This window comes from Homarus americanus, unplaced genomic scaffold (genome assembly GCF_018991925.1).
Source record: "Homarus americanus isolate GMGI-L3 unplaced genomic scaffold, GMGI_Hamer_2.0 scaffold19117, whole genome shotgun sequence".
NCBI lineage: Eukaryota > Metazoa > Arthropoda > Malacostraca > Decapoda > Nephropidae > Homarus > Homarus americanus.
Window position 1 is genome coordinate 1,485,212 of NW_024754704.1, and position 22,378 is coordinate 1,507,589.

Sequence of the window (22,378 nt, forward strand, 5' to 3'; positions counted from 1 at the left end):
TCATCAATTTGCTGAGAATATTGAATGACTTTCCATGAATATTTCAAAAATAAACGACAAGGGAGAGATTCCAAGCTATTCTGTACACTGAAATATTTGTAAGAATAGTAAAGTATAAGAATTCATTTATATATGAATTATCTGTACCCAAGCATGGACATTTCTGTTTGGTGTGACCGATCGCCCAGGCAGCCAAGGTAAGAGTAAAGTAAAGTACAGTATATTGGTTGCCGAGTCTCTGGCCAACCAGGCTGTTGTTGGTGTATTAATTAAGTATGATTCAGGAGTTAAGCACTTCTTTACTTTACTAATCCTTTTCGTGACAGACAATTCACTGTCTAGCACGGACAAAATTTACAATTTACTTTATTCTCTTCGCCTCTAATAGGCATTTTAACAGCTTGGGCGGTCGGTTACGCACCGTTGGCCAATGGTGGATTCTAGAATGAACCAGAATCTGCACCTCCAGTGTTGGTCAAGTTTGGATACATTCTTGGTTAGTACAGACTTTAGACATCAATAATTAAAAATTAATAGATACAGCAGAATGTACAGTACCCCTTAGTGTCACTGAACATGGGTTATTTTGTTTAAAATACAATGATTTGCGGTTTTACTGATTTTGATATACATTACTTCACTTCTATATTTCACAACTTCACGGGTGGGTATACTGGATTAGTGTTTACATGAGTCATCAGCAATTAAAAATTAAGATATAATATCTTTAGAACACTCGTATCAGTGACGAGCATTGACAAATATGAACTATGATATTTTATAGTTTTCTCTTTGACTGGTACAGCACTTTATATTGTAATATAGAAAACACTGTATACATTTTGCTGCAGTAAATACGCAAGAAAACTAGACGTTGAATTAGGTAATTATGATGCATTATTTGAAACTACTGTAGATATACAGTAGTAGTGCCATTACATTATATAAAAAGTGCGATGCTAATATTCTCAAATATTTTATGTTATCTGTAAATAGAATTGATTGTTTTTAGAATAAAATTTATATTTAAATCTTTAATTATAATTTGTAACAGTTTGTGGAACTTTCCACTAAGAGCCTTAAAAGTTTAATGCTGTCAAAACTAGATTGTTGTAAGGAAGCAGTTCCCCGTGAAGGCTGGAGACCATCGTTTTCTATTGGTGAGAATGAGAGAAGACGGAGAACATTGGTAACTGTCGTCTGCTAGCCAATCAGCGCAAAGGAAATAATTTAATAAAATTTTCACCAATAGGAATAGTCTTCACATCTGGTTTAGGCACTGGCCGACCAATCAGGAACGACCACGCGCTAAGGAAGTCGACAGACATCAAAGTCGTGTTTTGACGCTTGTGGTGGATGGGTGTGTTGCCGCCTGTGACCGCCTCTAGTGACTATACCCGCTGTAAGTGACGTCGTTATAAAGTAAGTATTCAGTTTCAGTGTTGCTGACTTTTCATCATTCCATAATACTTAATGAGAATGTAATTTAAGGCGCTGTTGTTGATCCAAAACGGGAGGAAGACTGTGACACCGGTGAGGTAAGGGAGCGTCGTCTGCATAGTGTGCCACCACCTCCCTCCATTACTGTGCTGCCTCACCTATATCTTCTGTCATGGTTTACTCTTCATTACTCTAATGCATCCACCAATATCAAGTCAAATAATTATCAGATATTTCTGTAAAGTACTAAACAAAACTCTTCTCGGTGTCACTAGATATTAGGTACATAGTATTGGTATAAGGATACGGTAGTATTTTTCTTATAACATGATGATAATCTAGATTTTGGTGGAGGTAGTGGTTTTAATAAGGAAAACGCCCCAAAAATGGCTCATTGGTAAATTTCCTAGGCAAAGTTTACCTTGGTAATAGATTTTCTACTGTACTCTTAACTGTTCATGAATTTTTGTTAAAAAAAAAGTTCTTGTTTAGTTAATAGTTTAAATCACTGGTTCCCGGTCCATGGTCGAGTGTCAGTGTTGGGATGTGTATACCTGAGTTTTTTTCACCATTTCTTAGAGTTTATCATTTCGGTTATCTTATATTTAACGGGTGTAACATTACATGACATTGTTGACAGTTGGCAAGACTGGGTACTTTCTGAAGGATTAGACACTATTTTATTAGGTAAATAGTAGTGCCACCACTTAACAGGACTTGAAAGTGGGGTTTTATAGTGTAAATTATCGTGTTAAATGCAAATATGACCATCTTTGTCGTCGGAAAAGAGCAGTAGTTTAGGTAAATTTATAGTATTTCACATAACTCTGTTAGAAAGTCAAAACTGTGTTTTTCTAGTGCTTTTTTTGTGTGTGTGGGGATTGGTTTTGACCTTGATTTCCGTCCGAAATTGCCTGTTTTTTAGTTATCACCTCCTTCAACCCCCAACAAGATAGGGGATCCTTTTGGGAACCAGAGTTTTGGGTGGGGCGTTTTCCGACAAAAATCGTGGACAAGTCAATACAAAATACAGTACACCAAGAAAACACTTAAAAAAAACCCTTAGAAACCTAACCTTTTTAGGGATGCCCTAACCTGACCTGCCTAACCAGAACCTGACCAGACCTAACCTGCTTAACCAGACCTAACCTGACCCTCACGGTGTTTTTACGTAACCAGACTCTTGCCATATGAGGAATCACTATTTCTTACCTTTTTCCGAATTAGAATCTTTACTGGGGTCGAGAGAACATCATGAGATCTAAAAAAATCGTATTGCCTGTTCGTTTTTTCCCCAAAGCGCGCAATTGACTCCATATAATTGAAGTGACATCCATCGAAGACTTCCATGGTCAGAAATGAATTTGAGTTTTGAAGCATGAGACCCAAAATTACAATCGAATCTGATTGGGCAAAAAATACCGCAAATTCTAAATGCAGAGACCACAATTAATTTTAATTGGTGGCAAAAAAAATACTTTTGATTGGCCACGTGACGTGGATGGAAACTCATGCGCATGTCGTTGATTTATGAAGGGAACACCCTGAGTGCGAGGTCGGGTAGGCGATAATGGCTGAAGATTAATGGAATTAAATAGAGAAAGATTTGGCATGAGCTATCTCCGTTATTATATGTTTGCGACGGTAATGTAATGGAAGAAAATTATCTTAAAATTAGACGTCTTTTTCAAATATTATAAAAGATTAGGGGTAGGAATTTTGTGTAACTACTACGAAAATATAGGGTACTTTAGTGGAGATGCTGAAAAGGAAAGTGGAAGGTCAAACAATGGAAAAAACCTCAACTATAAAAAAAAACTTAGCTAATCTATCCCCTAGTGTGTAAGAAACTTACCTTAAGTAAGAGATACAGGAGGATAAAGTGAAGCGACTTGAATGAGGCAGTGGTGTCTTCATCAGTGTCCATCTCAGTATTATTGCCGTTTTGGCCATTACACAGCCGACTGTTTTAATTATCCCCAACCTTTAGATCTCCTCATTTGGGGTATTTCTAACCCCATTTCAACCACGGGGCAAAGATTGATGTTATAAATGAATTTTAAAGTTTTTCCATACATTTTTTGGGGGATAACTCTAAAATGGGTACTTTCCCTGGGAAATAATTGTCATATTTAATTAAATCACACCAAAATAAACAGGATAAACAAATTTCTAAACTAATTGGGCATATTGGCCAAAACTGCAATTTTACCTCCGTCTCTTACCACAGTACAGTACCATGCATGGCGATCTACACAGTACTGATGCTCAGAATTACATTTTGGACACTTCACAAATGAAACAAGAACACTGAGCCATAAAAATGTAAATGGCTGCTGCTTCATTGTCCAGAATGTGCTGAATAATGCGTCAGCCAGCCAAAGTACATCTTCCTCACAGAGACCTTCCAACTGCCCAGGAATGGAGACATTTGTTGATAAATCACGAGTATTGCTTCACATCGGCACTCACGCTGATCGGCGGGTACGACTATGGCGTCACATCAACACTGATTGGCCAATTATTATAAAATAAAAGTTAAATAACTCAAACTATAAATTCCCGACGGAAACATTGTAGAATCATTTTCTCTATCTCCCCGTAGAAGACTCAATATTCAGTTAAGTGGTGGTACCTGCTAAATATTAACCTTTCATTAATTTATCATTCACAAAATGAAACGAATTAACCTAATTCAGTATAATACCAGATAATAATACTGTAGGTGAAGCTCAAGTTTAATAAAGTAGATTAGTTTACTTCATCTTATGAACAAAAAATTATATAATGGCGGTACAGGACTTGCGATTTTATTCACGTTAGATACAAGATAACTATACTTTCTTTGTAAAATATAATTCCCTCAACTTTGTGATTAACAATAATGCAGTGTTGAGGTAATTGGTAAAAATTTATTAACATTTATATTTAATCTCTGGCAACTGTAAGTTGATTCCTCGGTGGCTTGGCAGATGATGATCAAGTCTTTAGTGTTGCAATGAGTGGTGTAGGATGTCTTATGTGCCATTACTGTATCTCAATTTGTTTTATTATAATCGCCTACAATGCTGTGTAAACCTTTGTAGAAGACAGGAATACATTACTGTATGCAACAGATCATATTACTCAGAAGAGTGTGTGGCAAGTGTGCTCTACCAGTAAGGTTGTAAAATGCTCTATACGTATAAACTGTATCAGTTACTGAACATTGAAGGTGATTTCCTCTCCACAAATATCTGGCAAATATGCTAGAAGCAGACATTTTTATTTTTTTTAGCATCATAACTGTTTTCTGAATTCTGACAATTTTCTTTGGTAACTAAAATGTTTGTTTTTTTTTGTAAAGAAAATTAAAAATAAAATACAGTGGTCCCTCGGTTAACGAGCACAATCCGTTCCAGCAGGCTGCTTGTTAACCGAAAAACTCATTAACCGAAACCATTGTTTCAATGGGTTTTTGGGTAATTGGTTCCAGCTCACCGAAAATTGCCTAAATTCAACAAAAAAGGTAGAAAAGTACACTTACTTTGAGGTGTGGATGATGATGATGATGATGATGGGAATTAGAATGGGGGTGGAGGAGAAGGGAGAAGAGAAGGCATTGGGGTGGAAGAGAAGTCACCCCATGGCACCATTTCACCCATAAAATTTTAGTTGTCTTGGTGTAATTCAAGATTATTAAATCAACACTGCACTGCATTATATATTGTCAATATGTAAAATAAATTTCAAAATGACCAATAATTTGCTCGGAAACAGAAAAAAAGCGTTGAGTTGAAGAGAGTCTCCAGCAAGATGTTACCTCCACTGAAAACAGAGAGAGACTAACGCCTGTCTGGTGTGTTAACAGGCTGGATGGCACGCCAGAAACTAGTTTCTTTATCTTCAGTTATGTTCAATAATTGTTAAAATGACTAAAAAAGTTATTAAACTTTTAAAATTATTGAATAGTATAAACTTCTTGATATTTACTGAAATAGTAAGGAATTTAAGCCCTAAAACCGATTACTGTATTGGCGGACTAATACTACAGCTGGTGGACCGCCAAATGCAAGCGAAAACATGTTGAAGTCTGCTCGTAAAAAACTCGTTAATCGAGGGATTGCTCGTTAACCGAAGTTAAGAATCTTATGGAAGGTAAATCGTTAACCGAAATCTCGTTAACCAAGGTGCTCGTTAACCGAGGGATCACTGTATATAATAAGTGTATGAAAGATTACATGTTTTAAAATACTGTATTGGTTTTTACAATATTGAATTAAATGTCTGCACATAAACTCCTCATTAAGTATACTGTACCTGTACTGTACTTTTTGTCTATACAACAGTCATAGTGACCATGACAGCCATTCTAGTGGTATAAGAGTAGCCAGTTCTTGTGTTAAACCCTGGCAGCTAATTAGTACAGTAAATTAAAATCAAAATACCGTACTGGAGATAAAACTTGGATGAAAATGAATGGTCAGCTGTTTTCATCCTAAGCCACTGACTATGAGCCTTCATTGATTTGGTGAATAAGAAATTATTTCTGAACTGTCTTGTTTTAACAGTGACAAATCATTGAGCACTGTTAAACTTGACTCGTTTTCCAGTGGTCTGTTTCTGCGGAAATTAGGCATACACATGGTGGAAGCCCTAGTTATCCGTATGGGTTTCTTAAAAGACCGTTGATATACTGAATAATACAGTAGTTTTTCCCATATAAATCAATGTAATGGGGGGAGGGGGGTGATAAGGTTCCAAACCAGTCAAGTTAGGTTACTCTTGTTGATTAATCAGAAAAACAAAATACATAAACATGTACTAACCATATAAATACTGTACAACAATAAATAAAACATTTTAATCATATTAATATGTACTGTTCAGTAATAAATAAAAACAGCAGGTACAGTACAGTATACTACTACAATACTCACTGTTGGCTTGGGAACACCACAGGTACAGTGCAGTAAACAATGGACTATTCAAGTGTCACACAGTGAGGTGTGTCTGCTAGCAGACCACCTCCCAGCACTAACACCACTCAAATAATTCACCTTTAGTGTGAACAACTGCAGTCCAGGAGACACTTGTTCACACTCAAGAAGAGTTATAATATGGTAAAAGTTTCTTTCTGGTCGCACATAGGGTCCTGTAGCATACGTTCATCGCCTTTATTGCAAGAACATTAAATACTGTATACTGTATATAGTATATTTTTAATATTTAATTTCTTAAGAGAAGCGTTAAATATTTTTTTATTGTATTTTTCGTTAAATAAGTTATTATAAGGTTAATAAGTAAATGTCAAATGAAGACACTCGATCAGTTGATGAAAGTAAAATTGTCTGCACTTCATCTGGTATCTGATATTTCAAAATTACCACTGGACGGGAGAATAGTGAAGGGGAAAATTAATTTGAATATTACCATTAACTGATTTACATTATCTGGGTACAGTATAAATGTCTTGATGTGTTCATGTTCCATCCATTACTAATGGGCGAGAGGCTTGCACTGCCTTGGGTCAGCTGCTAGAAGCCTCCACAAAAAGATGCTCAGCAAATACAAAGCATGTGAGATTTAAATTGGGACCATGAGAAATATATGACAACAGTTGCAGGATATATCCAGAACAGTGTGACTCTATACCACCAATATGTCATGAGTTGGAGTCCTCCTTGGCCCGGATGCACTTTTTTTTTCCCTCACTTGCCAGCTTACACTTGACATATTGGTGACTTGGTGAGAGATAGAAGTGTAACCGCTGTACTGTACCAGTGTGACCCTACTAAACATCACAGGTTTCATCTGGATACTGTACTCAGGTTTCCTCCTGTACAGTACAGTGCTGACACTGGGCGCGCTGACGACCCAGACAGGAAGTACCGTACAAACTGATAAGCTGGGAAAAAAATTGTGTGATATACTGTATCTGGTAAGGGATGAACAAAAAGTACAGAGCATGCCAGGCTTGATGCTTGAACCAGTCATCACAGTTCAGTTGCTGTGTAATCCAAAGTAGATTTTTCCTCCTCGTCCTCCTAAAGAGTATGTAATGTATCTCTATCCATTACTAGGGTAGTACAGTATAATTATTGAAGACGATGGCTTAGCGTTGCTTTTTGTTGACCGTTTCCAGTCTTATCCAGTTTCTCTTTTGTAGAAGTTTAGAATTATTTCCATCTAATCATTGTATCGTTTCTTTTTAAACCAAGGAAGCGTATTGGTACTGTACAGTGCAGTTGGCACCCAACAGCTTGTCTTGGTCTCATTACTTGCTGGGAGTGTTCAGTCTTCTATTGGACATGTACAGTACAGTATAGTATGAGTATAGATTTTTCTTGTGTTCTGAAGGTATCCCCATCAGGAAAAGGTGTTCATATGACTAGATTTTATCATGTGCAGTATTAGATTTCATGCTAAGGTACTGATAATTAAGAATAAAGACTTGTTTTTCTAATATTATTTTTCCATTTTCAGACACAATGGCGTGGAGGTGGCAGAGAACAGTTTTATTAGCAGTGGTTTTAATAGGTATTCTATTACCATGTGCAGTAATAGCTGGTGAAGATGATGAAGTAACAGTTACTGAGGAGATGGTTGTAAGTTGATTCAGTCAAACCATGATTTTGAGAATATACTCTGTACTGTACTTAATTTTACTTCACGACATGTGACAAAATTAATGGCCCCTTGGGCACTCTTGCCCACCTATCATCTAAATCTTAAGAAGGCAAACATGAACTTCACATGCTTTTTGGGGGTGCTATATTGTTTGTTTAAGATTTGTAAAGAATTTTTTGCTGGTACCTGTATTGAAAATAAATCCTAGGTTATTGAAAGTTGTCTTGTTTCAGCAAGAGGAAGATGAGGTGGAAGAAGTGATATATGCTACACCAAAGGTGATTGCAAGTGCTTACCTTATGGAAACATTTGATGATGTGGGAGCTTTTGAAAATGCCTGGGTTAAGTCTCAAGCTAAAAAGGATGGTGTTGATGAAGATATTGCCAAATATGATGGTTAGTATTAAACACGGAAGAAATTTGGGTATATATTAGCCAGTGTTACGTATGAAAGTATATTAATGGAATTGCAACATAGGGAGTGTGTGTGTATGTGATGTTGCTTATAGCCAGTGAAGCATGTATATGCATGTGCGTGCATGCTGTTGGTTATGGCCACTCGGTGGCATACAAGAAAGATTTTGCAGTGTTAAACAAATTGAAATAGTTAAAATGGGCTTGAGTTCCCATATAAACTGTGTCATGGATTGAAATATATTGGACCCCTTTGTCAGAAGGTGCTGCAAGTTTGTTTGTAGTATACGTACTGTATATGGTTTAGAAACCTCAACTTACTCAATCATCCATTCTTCAGGTTTGAACAAAGTAAAATCTGAGTGGGCAGGTAAGGAAATGGGTGGTTAATATCTGGAACTAATATACAAGACATTAGTGCATAAGCTTGGAACTAAAATAAAAAAAGGCAGACTGTGAAGTATGAACATTGATAGAAGCAGATTAGAAGGGGTAAGATATAGTAAAGTGTATTGTGTGTTCAAGAAGGTAGGCAGTTTAAATTATGGATTGGTGGAGTGGGTAGAGCATCTCGATTCTTTTCCTCGTGATTTACTACAAGTTTTTAGTGTTTCTAATTTTTTTATGATTTCAACTTGACAGGTGTTTGGGCTGTTGAATCTGCTGAGCGTATGGCACTGACCGGTGATCGTGGACTGGTTTTGAAATCCAAAGCAAAACATGCGGCCATTGCTGTTGCTCTCAAGAGGCCGTTTTCTTTTACATCTAAACCACTTGTTGTACAGTATGAGGTCAACTTGCAAAATGGTCAAGAGTGCGGTGGAGCTTATATTAAGGTTAGTGTGGTACTTAAGTCTTAATAAATCTTCAGTGAGTCTTTCAGGCAAACAAGTAACACACATTTGTAGTGTTCATTGTATCTGTAAAGGTTTAAAAGTATTTTAGTTGAAAATTGAATTCTGTCAGTCTTGTGTGCAACTGTATTGATATAAATTCCATGATATATCTTCTCCTATTTTACTTATTTTTACATTTGCCACATTTCTTTGGATTCCTTTATATCAAAATTTTCTTTGCACAGCTATTAAGTTCTCAGGATGGAAGAGTGGACCTGAAAAAATTCAATGACAAAACACCATACACTATTATGTTTGGACCTGACAAGTGTGGTAATGACCATAAGCTGCACTTCATTTTCCGACACATCAATCCCTTGACTGGAGAGGTTGAAGAAAAGCATGCTAAGGTAAGTTTTCAAAATTGGTTAATGTCATGGAGGGGATTTATGAAGGAACTAAAACTAGGTAATCTGCCGGGGATCCACCAATACTTTGAAATTAAATTGGTCTAAATCAAGGTTCACTGTCAAGTCCTTTACTCTTTGTCAATATGATGGCTGCTTTGAGTGAGAATATCAGAGGTAGGTAGTTTTGGAGCTCTTGTTCGTGAATGATTTTGGCCTTAACAGCAGAAACAGAGAAGTGTCTAGATAGAGGTTATGGTGTGGAGCAAAATGTAGGAATGGGAGAAATGAGGAGCTGATGCAGAAAGACAAGTTTGAATAAATGGGAATTGATGTTGAGGGTGAAGAGATGTAAAAAGGAAGGTAGAGATGGGGTGAGGTGGTAATGGGCTGTTGTCGAGGGATGGAGCAGACATGGGCAATGAGGAATTGTTGGAGAAAACTATGATGAGAATGTTTTCATGGATATTAAGAGGTCATTCAGGGACAGTTTGAGAAATGAAGATATTAAAATAAGAACAGGAGTGATGTGTATAAAGCAGTCAGACAAAAAATACAAGGTTGAGCTAATTCAGCTACCTTGTACGATGAGAGGATAGGGAGGTGACCAGAAGGGCTTGTAACGAGTCAGTTAGAGGGGGAAAATTGGTCTAAGGCAGAGGGGATGCCACTTTTAAATATTTAATTTGGCTAACACCAGGACAATTTTATTCAGCTCAGAGGTGACCTCATTCACAAGGGATTAGATAGCAAAGCCAACGCAAGTCTATGGTATACTCCGCTCTTTCGAAATTTCTGAGGAGGATTTTCTAAAAAAACAAGAATTTTCCTGAAAACTGAGGGTTCCAGATTTCGAAATTTTTCAGGTTATACTGTATACAGGTATATATGTATAATATATATTGTGAAACTTTAACCTAACTGTGATGTCCTTTCAGCGTCCCCGTGACAAGATTGAAGAGCCCTTCAAGGACAAGAAACCACATTTATACACTTTAATTGTGCGACCTGACAACACATACGAAATTAATCTTGACCAAGAGGTAGGACAAAGCACTAAAAACTTTCTCGTTCTCTTAAATGTGTGTGTCTGTGTCCTGTATATGGGAAACTTTACTTTATTTAGATATATTTAAATATTTTAGCAACTCTTTTTTCCTATAAATTACTTGTACATGGTGGTACAGGAAGTAAATACATGAAAAATACTAAACAAACTTTTATCAGTAGTTGTAGATTTTGTTTACCTGGGCTGTGTCACTAGGGGTGGTAAATCATCCCTGCTGGTGATGTATGTTAACTGTATATGGCAATTGGGAATAAAATATCAACTGAAGTGAGACTGAAGTTCATATGGTGTACATAGCTAGTCTGAGCTCAGTAGACACTGGACAAGGATAGGTCTGAAATGCATAAGTATACTATTATAGGCATTGGTTGCATTTCAGTTAATAAACTTACTTGTCATCCACAACCTCAGCCATGATATATTCTGCAGGTGATCAACTCTGGCAGCCTCCTTGAAGACTTCTCTCCACCAGTTAACCCTCCCAAGGAAATTGATGATCCTGAAGACTTCATGCCTGAAGAATGGGATGAGAGAGAAAAGATCCCTGATCCAGATGCCACCAAACCTGATGACTGGGATGAAGATGCTCCTATGCAAATTGCAGATCCAGATGCTGTAAAACCCAGTGGCTGGTTAGATGAGGAACCAGAGATGATACCTGACCCCACAGCTGAGAAACCTGAGGATTGGTAAGTATTTTGTGAAGGAAGAAATATATTTGATTTTGTGTGTGTATGTGTATATATGGGGAAGAATCTATTCATAATGTAAATCCTGCCATATCCTCATAACAAATATACATCATACTCACAGAGTCTGGAAAGTCATTATACGGGATTCCAGCAATGAAAGGTTTAAAATGCAAAGAATAAAAAATACAGAAATAGCAAAGCATGTGGAAATAATGTATTATTGACTACTTCTGACCAGGTTTCACAAAGGTAAAAAAAAAAGTGTTTAAATCATAGGAGGATGGTAGGTGGAAGAGGAATTGACTGAGAAGGAGATAGGTTAATGGATGAATAAGGGAAGAGAAGGGGATGGACATTCTGGAAACATTAGTGTACTGTACTTGAACTGATGGGGCAGCCTAGCATTGAGTGATTATTGGTAATGTGACAGAGGTATGAGGGAGTAAGTGTTTGATTTTGACTACCCAGCAATAGTGGGAGAAATCTTTCAAGACAGAAGTTCTTTACATTAATTGAGCATGCATGGGTTTGATTTCCAGGGATGATGAAATGGATGGTGAGTGGGAGGCTGCCTTAATCAACAATCCAAAGTGTGCTGATGCTCCGGGTTGTGGAGAATGGAAACCTCCAATGATTGACAATCCCAATTACAAGGGAAAATGGCGACCAGCAATGATTGACAACCCCAACTACCGTGGCAAGTGGAAGCCGAGGAAAATCTCCAATCCAGATTTCTTTGAAGATTTGGAGCCCTTCAAGATGACACCTATTGTAAGGATTTGTATTTTGTAATTAGTTATACATGTGGTACCTTTATTGTAGTTTATTTTAAGCGATGCAATTATGTACAGTGGTTGCAGTTGTAAAGAAAATACTTTTTTTTAATTCATACTTGGGCTTAATGTTTTTTGTTTCTTTTATAACAGGATGCTGTTGGTATTGAGCTGTGGTCCATGTCTGATAACATTCTCTTTGACAACTTGATAATCACGGATAGTATTGCTGATGCCAATCTGTTGGCTGCGGAGACATTTGACTTAAAGGTTATGAAGTTGGAGAAAGGGCAGGTATGTGTATGAATTTAGTTTTACTAACTGCTCTCTCTCAGAGAATTGTTGAATAATTTGAGCAATGGATTTATTAAATCATATAGAGTATGCCTAATATAACCTGTTCCTGAAAAAAGGAATAGAAGATGATCAATAGCATTGGGTATACAAAGGCATATGTAGACATGGATTTATTATGTAACAAGTCGCACTACCATTTATTACACAATAGTTACCATTTGGAAGGAAGAAGGAAGTTGATTTATACGTGCTTCTAATTTTTATAAAGAACAGTGGCCAGCTTCCATTTGTGACATGGGATTTTACTTAGAATGACATTGTAAACCTAACAATATAGAGCTGAAGTCTGCCAGTATGATTTCATTCATTTTAGCTAACATGTTGATGCACCTTTGTACAAGTCTTTCTTTACTCACAGCTAAGCTGATTAAGATTGAAATATATTTATCTACTAAAAACATTTGTGAGTTACAAAATGATTTAAGTCTTCCATAATGATTAAACACTTATTTTTGTCTTTGTTCCGCATTTTGGTTGGTCAGTGACACTCCCATTTCCCTTCACTCCATTTTTGTACAACATCTTCTCTGCTAGGCAAGATCCTAAGTGATTTCCATCTGGAATGGTAGACTGGGTACCTGATTAGTGCACTAATATTTACTTACTGAACAATGAAATGGGAACACATGTGGGTGTGCTTATTAGTTATAAAACTACCCTTCATCAGACTAGCACCTTACACTGGTGAGGTGATATACTAGTTGCAAAATACTAGGAATCAAACCACCACAATCTGTCTAACCACTCAACACCATAACAGGGTCTTATCAGTTAAACAATTTTATATTTTGCTTCCAAAAATGGTTAAAATATTAAGAGGAAATGTTTTTAAAGATATCACTACAAATAGAGGAGTAAAAGATGCTATAATGACTCAGATAAAGGGAACAGAGTAATGATATTAAAAGCAAATTGCATTAGATAATTTCTGTTCTAAAAGTTCTTGTATGATGGACAGTGGGGATACACATTTGATTGCTGGGGTAAGTGGATGAAACAGACTCCATGGTTTTGGCCAGCATATGGTTTAGCCTGTGGCTCCCCGGCTATTGCTTTCTTCTTCTACTTGATTTGGTGGGTGCAGCAGCCAGACACAAATGAGAAGAAGGTTAGGGAAAGGTTCAATATACTGGAAGAAATGTATTACCTAAAATGTCAACTAAAGTATGTACAGTAGTATATAAAATGGTAACTGGTAATCCATATAGGTAAATAAAGACTGGGGCTGTTGTAGTTTGTTTCCCTTCTGTCTGAACATTTGTTTCAGAAGATCAGTTGGACATATGCACCATAAGCAGATGATTAATGTTGGATTATGCACTAAATTATAAGTACAGTATATTTCATCTGTAAAACTATTTCAGGTCTTGTAGAAGATAGAAGTTAAGCAGTATTTTGTTTTCTTAATTACATCACTGTCGACGGTACTACATTAATTGCACTTTTTTCCAGAAAGAATGTTTTCAGTAATTATGTAGTATATTACCTAATTTTGTCATTTGGTACAGTACACTAAACCTTTAATTTCAGGTGTCTGGGTTGGCAATTTTGATATACTAGGTGAACTATTGTAGACCTTATTTACCATTACCATATCACTCGCTTGGCTATACCATGTATAGCAAAAAACGATTCTATGCTGGTACAGTACTTCACTTACACAGAAAAATGTTCTTATCACCAATGGTATCAGGGAAATGAAATACAGTGCAGTAAAAGTTCACATTTTGCAATCCACAGTATATGTCTTGGTATTCATGGTACAATTCTTCACATTTGTTCATATACTGTATCTGACACACCACATGATGCTCCACCCATTTGCTGTTGCAATACAGTATGTAATATAATACAATAAATCCTCACTAACCTACTGTGGTTATGAGTATGAATGTTATATTTTTGTCTACCATTTACCAACCATGGTATTCAGCTTTTAAGTACTGTATCAGCCAGACCACAACCACTACAGCAGAATATTAACCCAACGTGGTGGGAATGTTTGCTGGATCAGGTGTGTTCACTTCATCGTATATGTTCCTCAACTGACAGTTTATCGTCTATTACATACTCATGGTAATTATTATTATATGCTATATGGCTGGGGAAGCAGCCACACTTTGTCTTCCAGGTGTAACACTACCTCCTTGTGTCACTATTGCTCAAAAAAAATTACTTAAATAGATAAAATATTTTCTTACAAAAGAAGCATTTTTTTTTAATTGAGGGAAATCGGTTCATCTGGAATGTGTGTTATGTACATTTGAAAAATGTGTAAAATTTTATATATGTTTTGAGGATTTTTTATTTTTTATCGACCTTACACTACATAATTAAATGAATAATTCTTTGATGAATAGTGATAAAAATTTATATTCCCGAGTTAGGTTAGCCACTCTGCAACCCTGGCTATGTCTGTCATTGCTCAATTCTTAAGCAACAGGCCCAGTCACTTGGCATTTAGTCCTTCTTAATCTTACAGCTATTTTTATGATGTTCGCTTAACTACATGATGGCTCTTAGCCGTAAACAGTCTGGTTGTGGTGGTTCAGTGAAGAAACCACTTAAGGTAATGATATTGGCTGAGAAAATAGTTGTTTTGTTCAGGGTATGAGAGGGGATCATACACCAGCATCCCTCAGTTGCCATTCAACATTAATGAGTTGACCGTGTGTACGGAATTTGTGTGTACAGTACAGCTACTCCTCGACTTACGACCACCCGGACATACGACCGCCCCAGTCGTACTAAAATTTTTCAAATTACGTATTTTCGAGTCCCGACATTAGTGATTGCGCTGTGTACTGACAAAATTTGTTTGTAATTCCCTTCAAATGGCTGGCAAGCTTAAAAGTGAGAGTTTCGTGGTGTTGAGAAGAAAGAGATGCCCATTTTAGATTTACTATGTACCTGTATTATCTTCACTTTTTCAACTTACGACCAATTTGACTTACGGCCTGGATTTGGGTCCCTAACCCCGTCGTAAGTCGAGGAGTGGCTGTACTGTTTAATGGCTTTACTATTACTAAGTGAGGGTTTATTGTATTGGCATTTTAATAACAACAAATGGGTTTTCAATTCTCCTCTTGCTTTTTTATTATGAATAGAATACTGTACCTCCCATTAGTAACACCTCACTCCATTATTGAGAGGTCCAACTGTGGTCATGTATGTGGATTTTCTCTTTTTCTAATAAGTTACGAATATTACATGAAATAAACGGCTGAAGTTTTACGTTTACTGATCTGTGAGCACATAACTAAACAGCCAAGCATTTTTATTTAAGATGACATTATGGGAGAAGTTCATGAAGCTCTTCAATAATAAGCCAGTAATGTGGGGCCTGTACTTGCTCTACGTATTGATACCAACTGTAGTGATTGGCTATTGTCTGGTGAAGAGAGTGTATGAGGTATTATCTGCATTATTTACTATGCTTCTTTGGCTGAGAGTTGAACATGTAATTGACCCATTGTAATACAGTACTATAATACTTTTCAATGCCTGTAGTGGTGAAGATTTAATAAGTTGATTTTCCTTTTTTATTCTCTGAAAAATCCTGTAGATACTTTGAATACAATATATAAAGAATGGATATATTTGTCAAAATTCATACTACAGTACTTGCATTAATAGAGACTGCCAATTTTAAATTGAGTTGGAATAGAACAAATTATTAATAAATGAGTCATTGTGTAGCTTATCCAACTCTAGTGATGATAGTTGATGACAAGAATTCTGCTTGTTATATTATTACTCAAGATAAACTGTTAAACTTTCTTAACTTGAATTATATTATTGTAAGATATTGCCAGTGTGACCATTTACAGCTCTTCACAGTTAGAGGTCTTGCTTTTGATCCCATAATGCCAGTGATAACATACTATACCGTACTGTTGCTTTGGTAATTGCTCGTCTTAAAGGACTGATAGTTCTCTAGCCAATTAGTATTCATGAGCTATTATCCTTTCTGAGGAAACTCTTTTGTCAGAAATAAGCCAGATTAAAGTTGCTCAGGAATTTATTTTTATATACAGTATACTATATATTAGACTGCACAGGGAAGAAACGCCATTATTCATTACCCACAGGCAGACCTGATTTACAAAAGTTATGTTTACCAAAATTTGCAGTTATGAAAAAAAAATGGTCCCTCGCTTTGATTTACAAGTGAAATCCTCAAATTATGGGGAAAATTGTTAGTAAAAGCAAAGTTAGGCTAGAATAACTTAATTTTATGAGGATGCTACTTATTTTACTCTTATATTTCTCATTAAATACAGGTATAAGATTATTACTCTACTGTACTGCATGTATTTCACGTATGTTTATCATGGTTATATATAATAATCATTGTGTACATAAAAAACCATGTTCTGCGGCATTATACCCCCACCCCCAAAGGAGCTTATCTCAACTGTAATAATGGGAGTCTATAGTAAAATAAGCATCGACTTAAACGCCAATTTATTAGAGGTTTTTCAGGAATGTAACACATGGAAGTCCGGGTCTGCCTGATTATTAGATGTGGCTGCTGTTTAGTGCTCCCTCTTTCACATCCATATAATAATCCCAACATAACACATACCCTGTACTTCCCCACATATGCCTCCTTTGACGTAGTTCTCTGTTTCAGTACGTTTCTCTGTCCAGTTATTACTGAACTGTATTGCCCAAGGTTGTTCCATTAACTGACATATGCACTCAATGATGATAAAAACAGTACAGTATACTACTTCTAATCAACTTCACTTTAATTCTCACTGCCTTTCTTCTATTTTTACTTTTGTTTACATTCATTAACTTTGTCCTTGTACGTACACACATGCCATTTTATTTTCGAACAATTGTAAGTTTTCTTTTGAATTGTCCAATACACCAGCTTCACCTCTAAGCTGGTTGGGAGTACACCAACTCTTGCAGGTGCTGGTTAGATTTTTTTTAAATTTTGGCCTTTGTACAGTGACTTGTAACAACCATTTTTTTTTATTACACAATTATAATAAGTGCCTCGCAAGGGGCAATTCATGAAGCAACTGTGACGGGTACAAGAATTTCAATACAATACAGTACTGTACTGTATTATAATTATATTCAGTTTACATATGTATACTCTGTCGTGGAGATTGTATAAATAAATCTGCAGTATTTGAAGAAAAAAATTCATGGGTAGATTCTTAGTACTGAAAGCTTGTATTTTAGGTTGGTGTGTTCCGACGCATCTTAAACTACTCCAATAAGCATCCCTGGCTTTATGGTATCTACGTTCTCCTTGTGGCCATCCCTGTAGTTTTGATAATTACTTGTTGCTGTGCAGAACCAAAGGTAATATGTACAACTTAGGTATTGGTGACTTTATTAGTACAGTATTTATTATTTCAGATATTCCAAGTTATTTTAATTGTACAGTACAGTATATGAATCGGTACAAAAAAAATCTTTGCATTTCATAATAACTAATCTCAGGAAGTTCATTATTACTGTGAATATGAAATACAGTATATTTAAGGTATTTTCATGAATATATATTGTATGTAAATTCATTTATGAAATGATAATTATTTGCTAAAGATTAGTTTATCCAATTGACACTAATTGAATTCATATGCCTCAGGATTCTAAGGTTGATAAGGATGCTGAGCATAAGAAGACAGATGAACCTACAGCAGATGATCCCCCAGCAGATGATCCCCCAGCAGATGATGCCCCAGCAGATGATCCCCCAGGAGAGGTAGAGGGGGAGGCAGTTGAAGGAGAACAAGAGAAAGTTAATAATGCTGCAAGTGATGAAGATGCTGCCAGTGGTGAGGAGCCTGCAGATACTGTAGAAGGTGATGCTGATGAGGAGGAGGATGAGGAGGAAGAGGAAGAGGAACAAGTTAATGAAGAAAAGGGCAAGGAAGCTGAGGTAAGAAAACTGAAGAAAAGAAGTTTTATATATATTTATATGCAATTGATCAGGTGACTGAAACATTCATCAAAGGATTGACATCCAGTGTTTTGGAACCCCTGAGATGTATGAAGAGATGCCATGGCCTTAGAAAAAAGGAGGGGTGTTTAATACTGTACTTAAAACAGTCTTTATTGCCATGCTAAGGTGTATTCACTGTCTTTAGTTACTAATTAGTAAACACTAGTAATCCACATCCTTCCAGTCACCTGATCAGACAGAGGACCTTGCTAATTATTTCTTCTGGTATCTTTAAAACACTCAGCTAGCGGTAGTCTTTTGCCACACAGTCATAGGAATTAGTATTATAGGTGTGATTGTATTTCTAAAGGTTTTACATTTGCTTAATGAGCTAAGGTGTGGGTGTGTGATGACTGCACTGCCCAGCGGGGCCTAACTTAACAGTATGTAGTTCAGCATTATGCTTTACTGGATGTAGGATCTGGCTGAAGGCTAAGACGACCTTGCAGTAGCTGGCTTAGAGGCTATGGACTGTAATTTAACAAGTTATCCTTCCTTAGGATTAATTGATTTACAAGGGTTATTCTCTTTTGAAGGATTAGTGTGCTCCTTCAGACTTAAGTTTGTCACATATTTGAATCCTAGAGGGAGATGCAACAGCTAGGAAACGAGGGGCTGTGTTGATCAGTGGAGACACTCAAAAACTACAAATATGCAAGAGGTCATACTAAATTAATAATAAAATCAAAATTCAATAATTTTTGTCTGGGACTTAAGATATGAGGAATTTCAAAAACTATTTTAGGAGTATGAATTCTAATGGTTTTGAACTGGGAAAGTATATGTTGTCTGTACAGTTTTCAGATGTGTAGAAATTAGATAAATGAGGTTATAGCATTTTAAATTCACAGTAAATATTACACCAGCATTTTAGTAGTTCTGGTTATACACATAGCCAGGTGGATTTGTGTAATACAGACTACCAATTGGAGAGTTCACTATGCATGGCCAGCCCCCAATTATTAAGCCAACTGATACACAGTAGGTAGTGGGCAGCTATCAAACCGTAATTTCAGGATCACTCGCCACATTTGCGACAAACTTTTAAAAATGTTGTTTTATTATTCCAGGAGGCCCAGACTCGTACTTCTCCAAGGCTTCGCAAGGCTCGAAGAGAATAGACTACATTGAATTATGTTATTATATGCTAAGAGACAAAGGAAGCTGTAATTTGGAGCTCACTTTTTTTTTCTTAAATGAGCAGAAATTTTGGATTGGATTTTTATATGAGGCCTTATGATACTAATTAGTACTGTATAAACAGTTTTATGCAAAATAACTAATTACTTTACGGAGAAAAAGATTTACTGAACAATCTCCATTTTTTCTTAATTATAAAGGTATTTTTGTCCAAATGTTATATGAAAAGCAGTGCTTTATTTTATTTTTTGTAAGAAAGCATTGTGATCTTGTTATATTTGCACCAATAAAACCTAGTCAGTGTAGGATCAAAGTATTTGACCAAGAAGCAGCTGTGTTATGATCTGTCACTTTTCTTAGTCTCTGTCACTTCAGTATTTGGATATGCTGTGATAATCTGAAGCTTCCTTTTCTATCTCTAAACATTCCTTAGTCATTTGCTTCAGATTTGAAATGATCATAAAATAGATTGCAGAAAGGTACTAGATGAAAGTTCTTATGTACTTATAAGTTTAGTAAAGATGTTCTTTTTCTAGACAGGAATGAGTTTTCTTTCTGAATATTTTATAAGAAGTCCCTGTGCTTTCTGTAGTTCCCTTAAATGGACACTTGGTAATGTTTGTATATCTTGTGAAGTCTTGTATTCTTTTTCATTCACTTGTATAAAGAAAAAAATGTGGATCAGCTGGTTTTTTCTCCACTATGCAAAACTGGGGTTTACTAGCCTATTGGGATCCATTCATGTCATTGTTTCTGGGTCTCTTGTATAATGATACCTTTGCAGGTTTAGTGTTGTGGTTTAGCTGATTTTAACAATTATCTTTCACAGTATTGGTTGTCATCCTCTCTTTATTGTCATTAGGCAAAGGATAGTTGTAATTCATCCAGTATCAGAATTTAAAGTGATTTGTCCTACGTTGTGAAGATTTTTTTTGTACAGAATGTGTTTTATTACTAGCTTGATGTCTTTTTTAGTAAAATGTTATAGGCATTCTCAAATAATGGTTTTAATTTTTAAATTTGCAAAAGAATGTATAATAGGAAGCCGAGTTATTTTTTTTTAGTTGAAAATGGATGTTTTCTCATTAAGAAGTTCGATTGGTTGATCTTTAAAGAAATATATACTGTATACCATATCATACATCTAATTATACAAACTAGAACAATGGAGGTCTTATTTTACTATTGTTAATAACAAAATATCTCCCTTTGCCATTTGTAGTTGGGAGCTATAATCTTCATATTGGCAGAAGACTTCTAATAATTCCAGTCTTTTATTTGATTATCACACACTGTATATCACCAGCAAGCATTGTCCCACAAGTTTGTCAGATAGGAAAAGTTCTAAGGTGTGAATTTTGTCTTTCACTTGTAAAGAATATTCATCTTCTCAGTGAATTCTTTATGAATTTGCAGTCTATCTATATGCAGTATAGGTAGATATGTTTAGAATGCTTTATTTTCATGAATATGGACATTATTCATATTGAGGCACCCTGTAACCATACATTTGTTGTAGTATGGCTTGGTTATTTATTCCTGCCTGTATGTTGTACAGAAGCTTTTACAATAAACATTGACAATGATAACTAACTGGCTCTTAATTCTCCGTATTAGGATTCAAGTGTTACATGGGTGGTCCTTTTATACTAGACCCTCAAGCACCCATAAAGAGCTATCCGTATCATGATCCTCAAACATAGTGGCAGATGCTACTTACGGTATGTACTGGTGCAGTTGCTGTTACAACACCACCTGGGTACAAGACAGCAATTCTGGTAAGTGTTAAATATTGATAAGGATGTTTGCCAAAAGAAACCTGACCAAGATGGTCACCCCTGGATACATATTGTATTGGATGTACAGTGCAGCTTGGTGCTGGGAAGTGGCAGCGTGGTTACAAGCGTGATGTAGAGAGAGCTGGTTGGTGAGGATGCTCAGAGGAGGACAAGCTTGTGGGTCGCCATGCTCGCCGGCGGGAGCGAGGGCCGCCAGGCAGGAGGAGGAGGTGTTGCTTGCTGTGCTGTAGCTAGAAAGAGAGGTAGGTCACCACGAGGTCAGGTCTTTTATAGCGGAGGTAGGCGTGGCTTAATAGTTGACCTCCGTCATGTAAGGCGGCGCTGGTTGACCTAGACCACGAGGCATACACTGGGGAATTCGCGGGGTCGGCTACTCAGCGACAAGCGTTTGTAGGGGAGGAATCCACTACAATACTCCCCCTTCCCTCCAGGCGGTGTAGGAGACTTGTTGTCTGCAGGGTTGCATGGCACATGTGAGGCAGAACGGGCGGTGCATGCCTCATGTGAGCCATAATGGCAAGGGCGTGGATGAGCCGGCTGCTAGAGGAGACAACTGTCTAGATACACAATATCTGTGGGAGTAGAGAGGGAGAAAAAGGGTGTGTGAAGGCGATGAATGCTGTGCTTCCCTCACAGCAGGCACAGAGTCGTCAGATGTGCCTGCTGGGGTGTGTGGGCCTGGGTCAGGAGCAGGGGCTGCGTCAGCAGGAGCGGAGGAGAGTCCATGACAGCAGCTGGGTCCACGACAGCAGCAAGGTGCAGGACAGTAGCAGGGGGTACCTGAGGGAGAAAAGAGGGGTGTGTGGGTCCGCGTCAGGAGCAGCGGCAGGGGGTACGGCTGGGCCGGGGCGGCGTCTGAGGCAGGACGGAT

At 36.9% G+C, this 22,378-nt stretch overlaps 1 protein-coding gene across 2 annotated transcripts; it reads left to right on the plus strand.

The window, feature by feature from the left end:
- Positions 1-1,276: 1,276 nt before the first annotated feature.
- LOC121856035 (calnexin-like) lies at positions 1,277-21,297 on the plus strand. 2 transcript variants are annotated; one of them, XM_042351300.1, is made up of 12 exons: positions 1,277-1,422; positions 7,906-8,027; positions 8,283-8,445; positions 9,106-9,299; positions 9,545-9,709; positions 10,645-10,749; positions 11,205-11,464; positions 12,007-12,238; positions 12,394-12,534; positions 17,800-17,922; positions 18,212-18,505; positions 19,639-21,297. In XM_042351300.1, the coding sequence occupies exons 2-12, from the start codon at positions 7,911-7,913 to the stop codon at positions 19,687-19,689; spliced, it is 1,845 nt and encodes a 614-aa protein (XP_042207234.1). In that variant the 5' UTR covers positions 1,277-1,422; positions 7,906-7,910; the 3' UTR covers positions 19,690-21,297. The 2 variants fall into 2 exon arrangements, with proteins under 2 accessions (XP_042207234.1, XP_042207235.1); XM_042351301.1 differs by lacking the exon at positions 1,277-1,422 and adding an exon at positions 7,729-7,747.
- Positions 21,298-22,378: the final 1,081 nt, after the last annotated feature.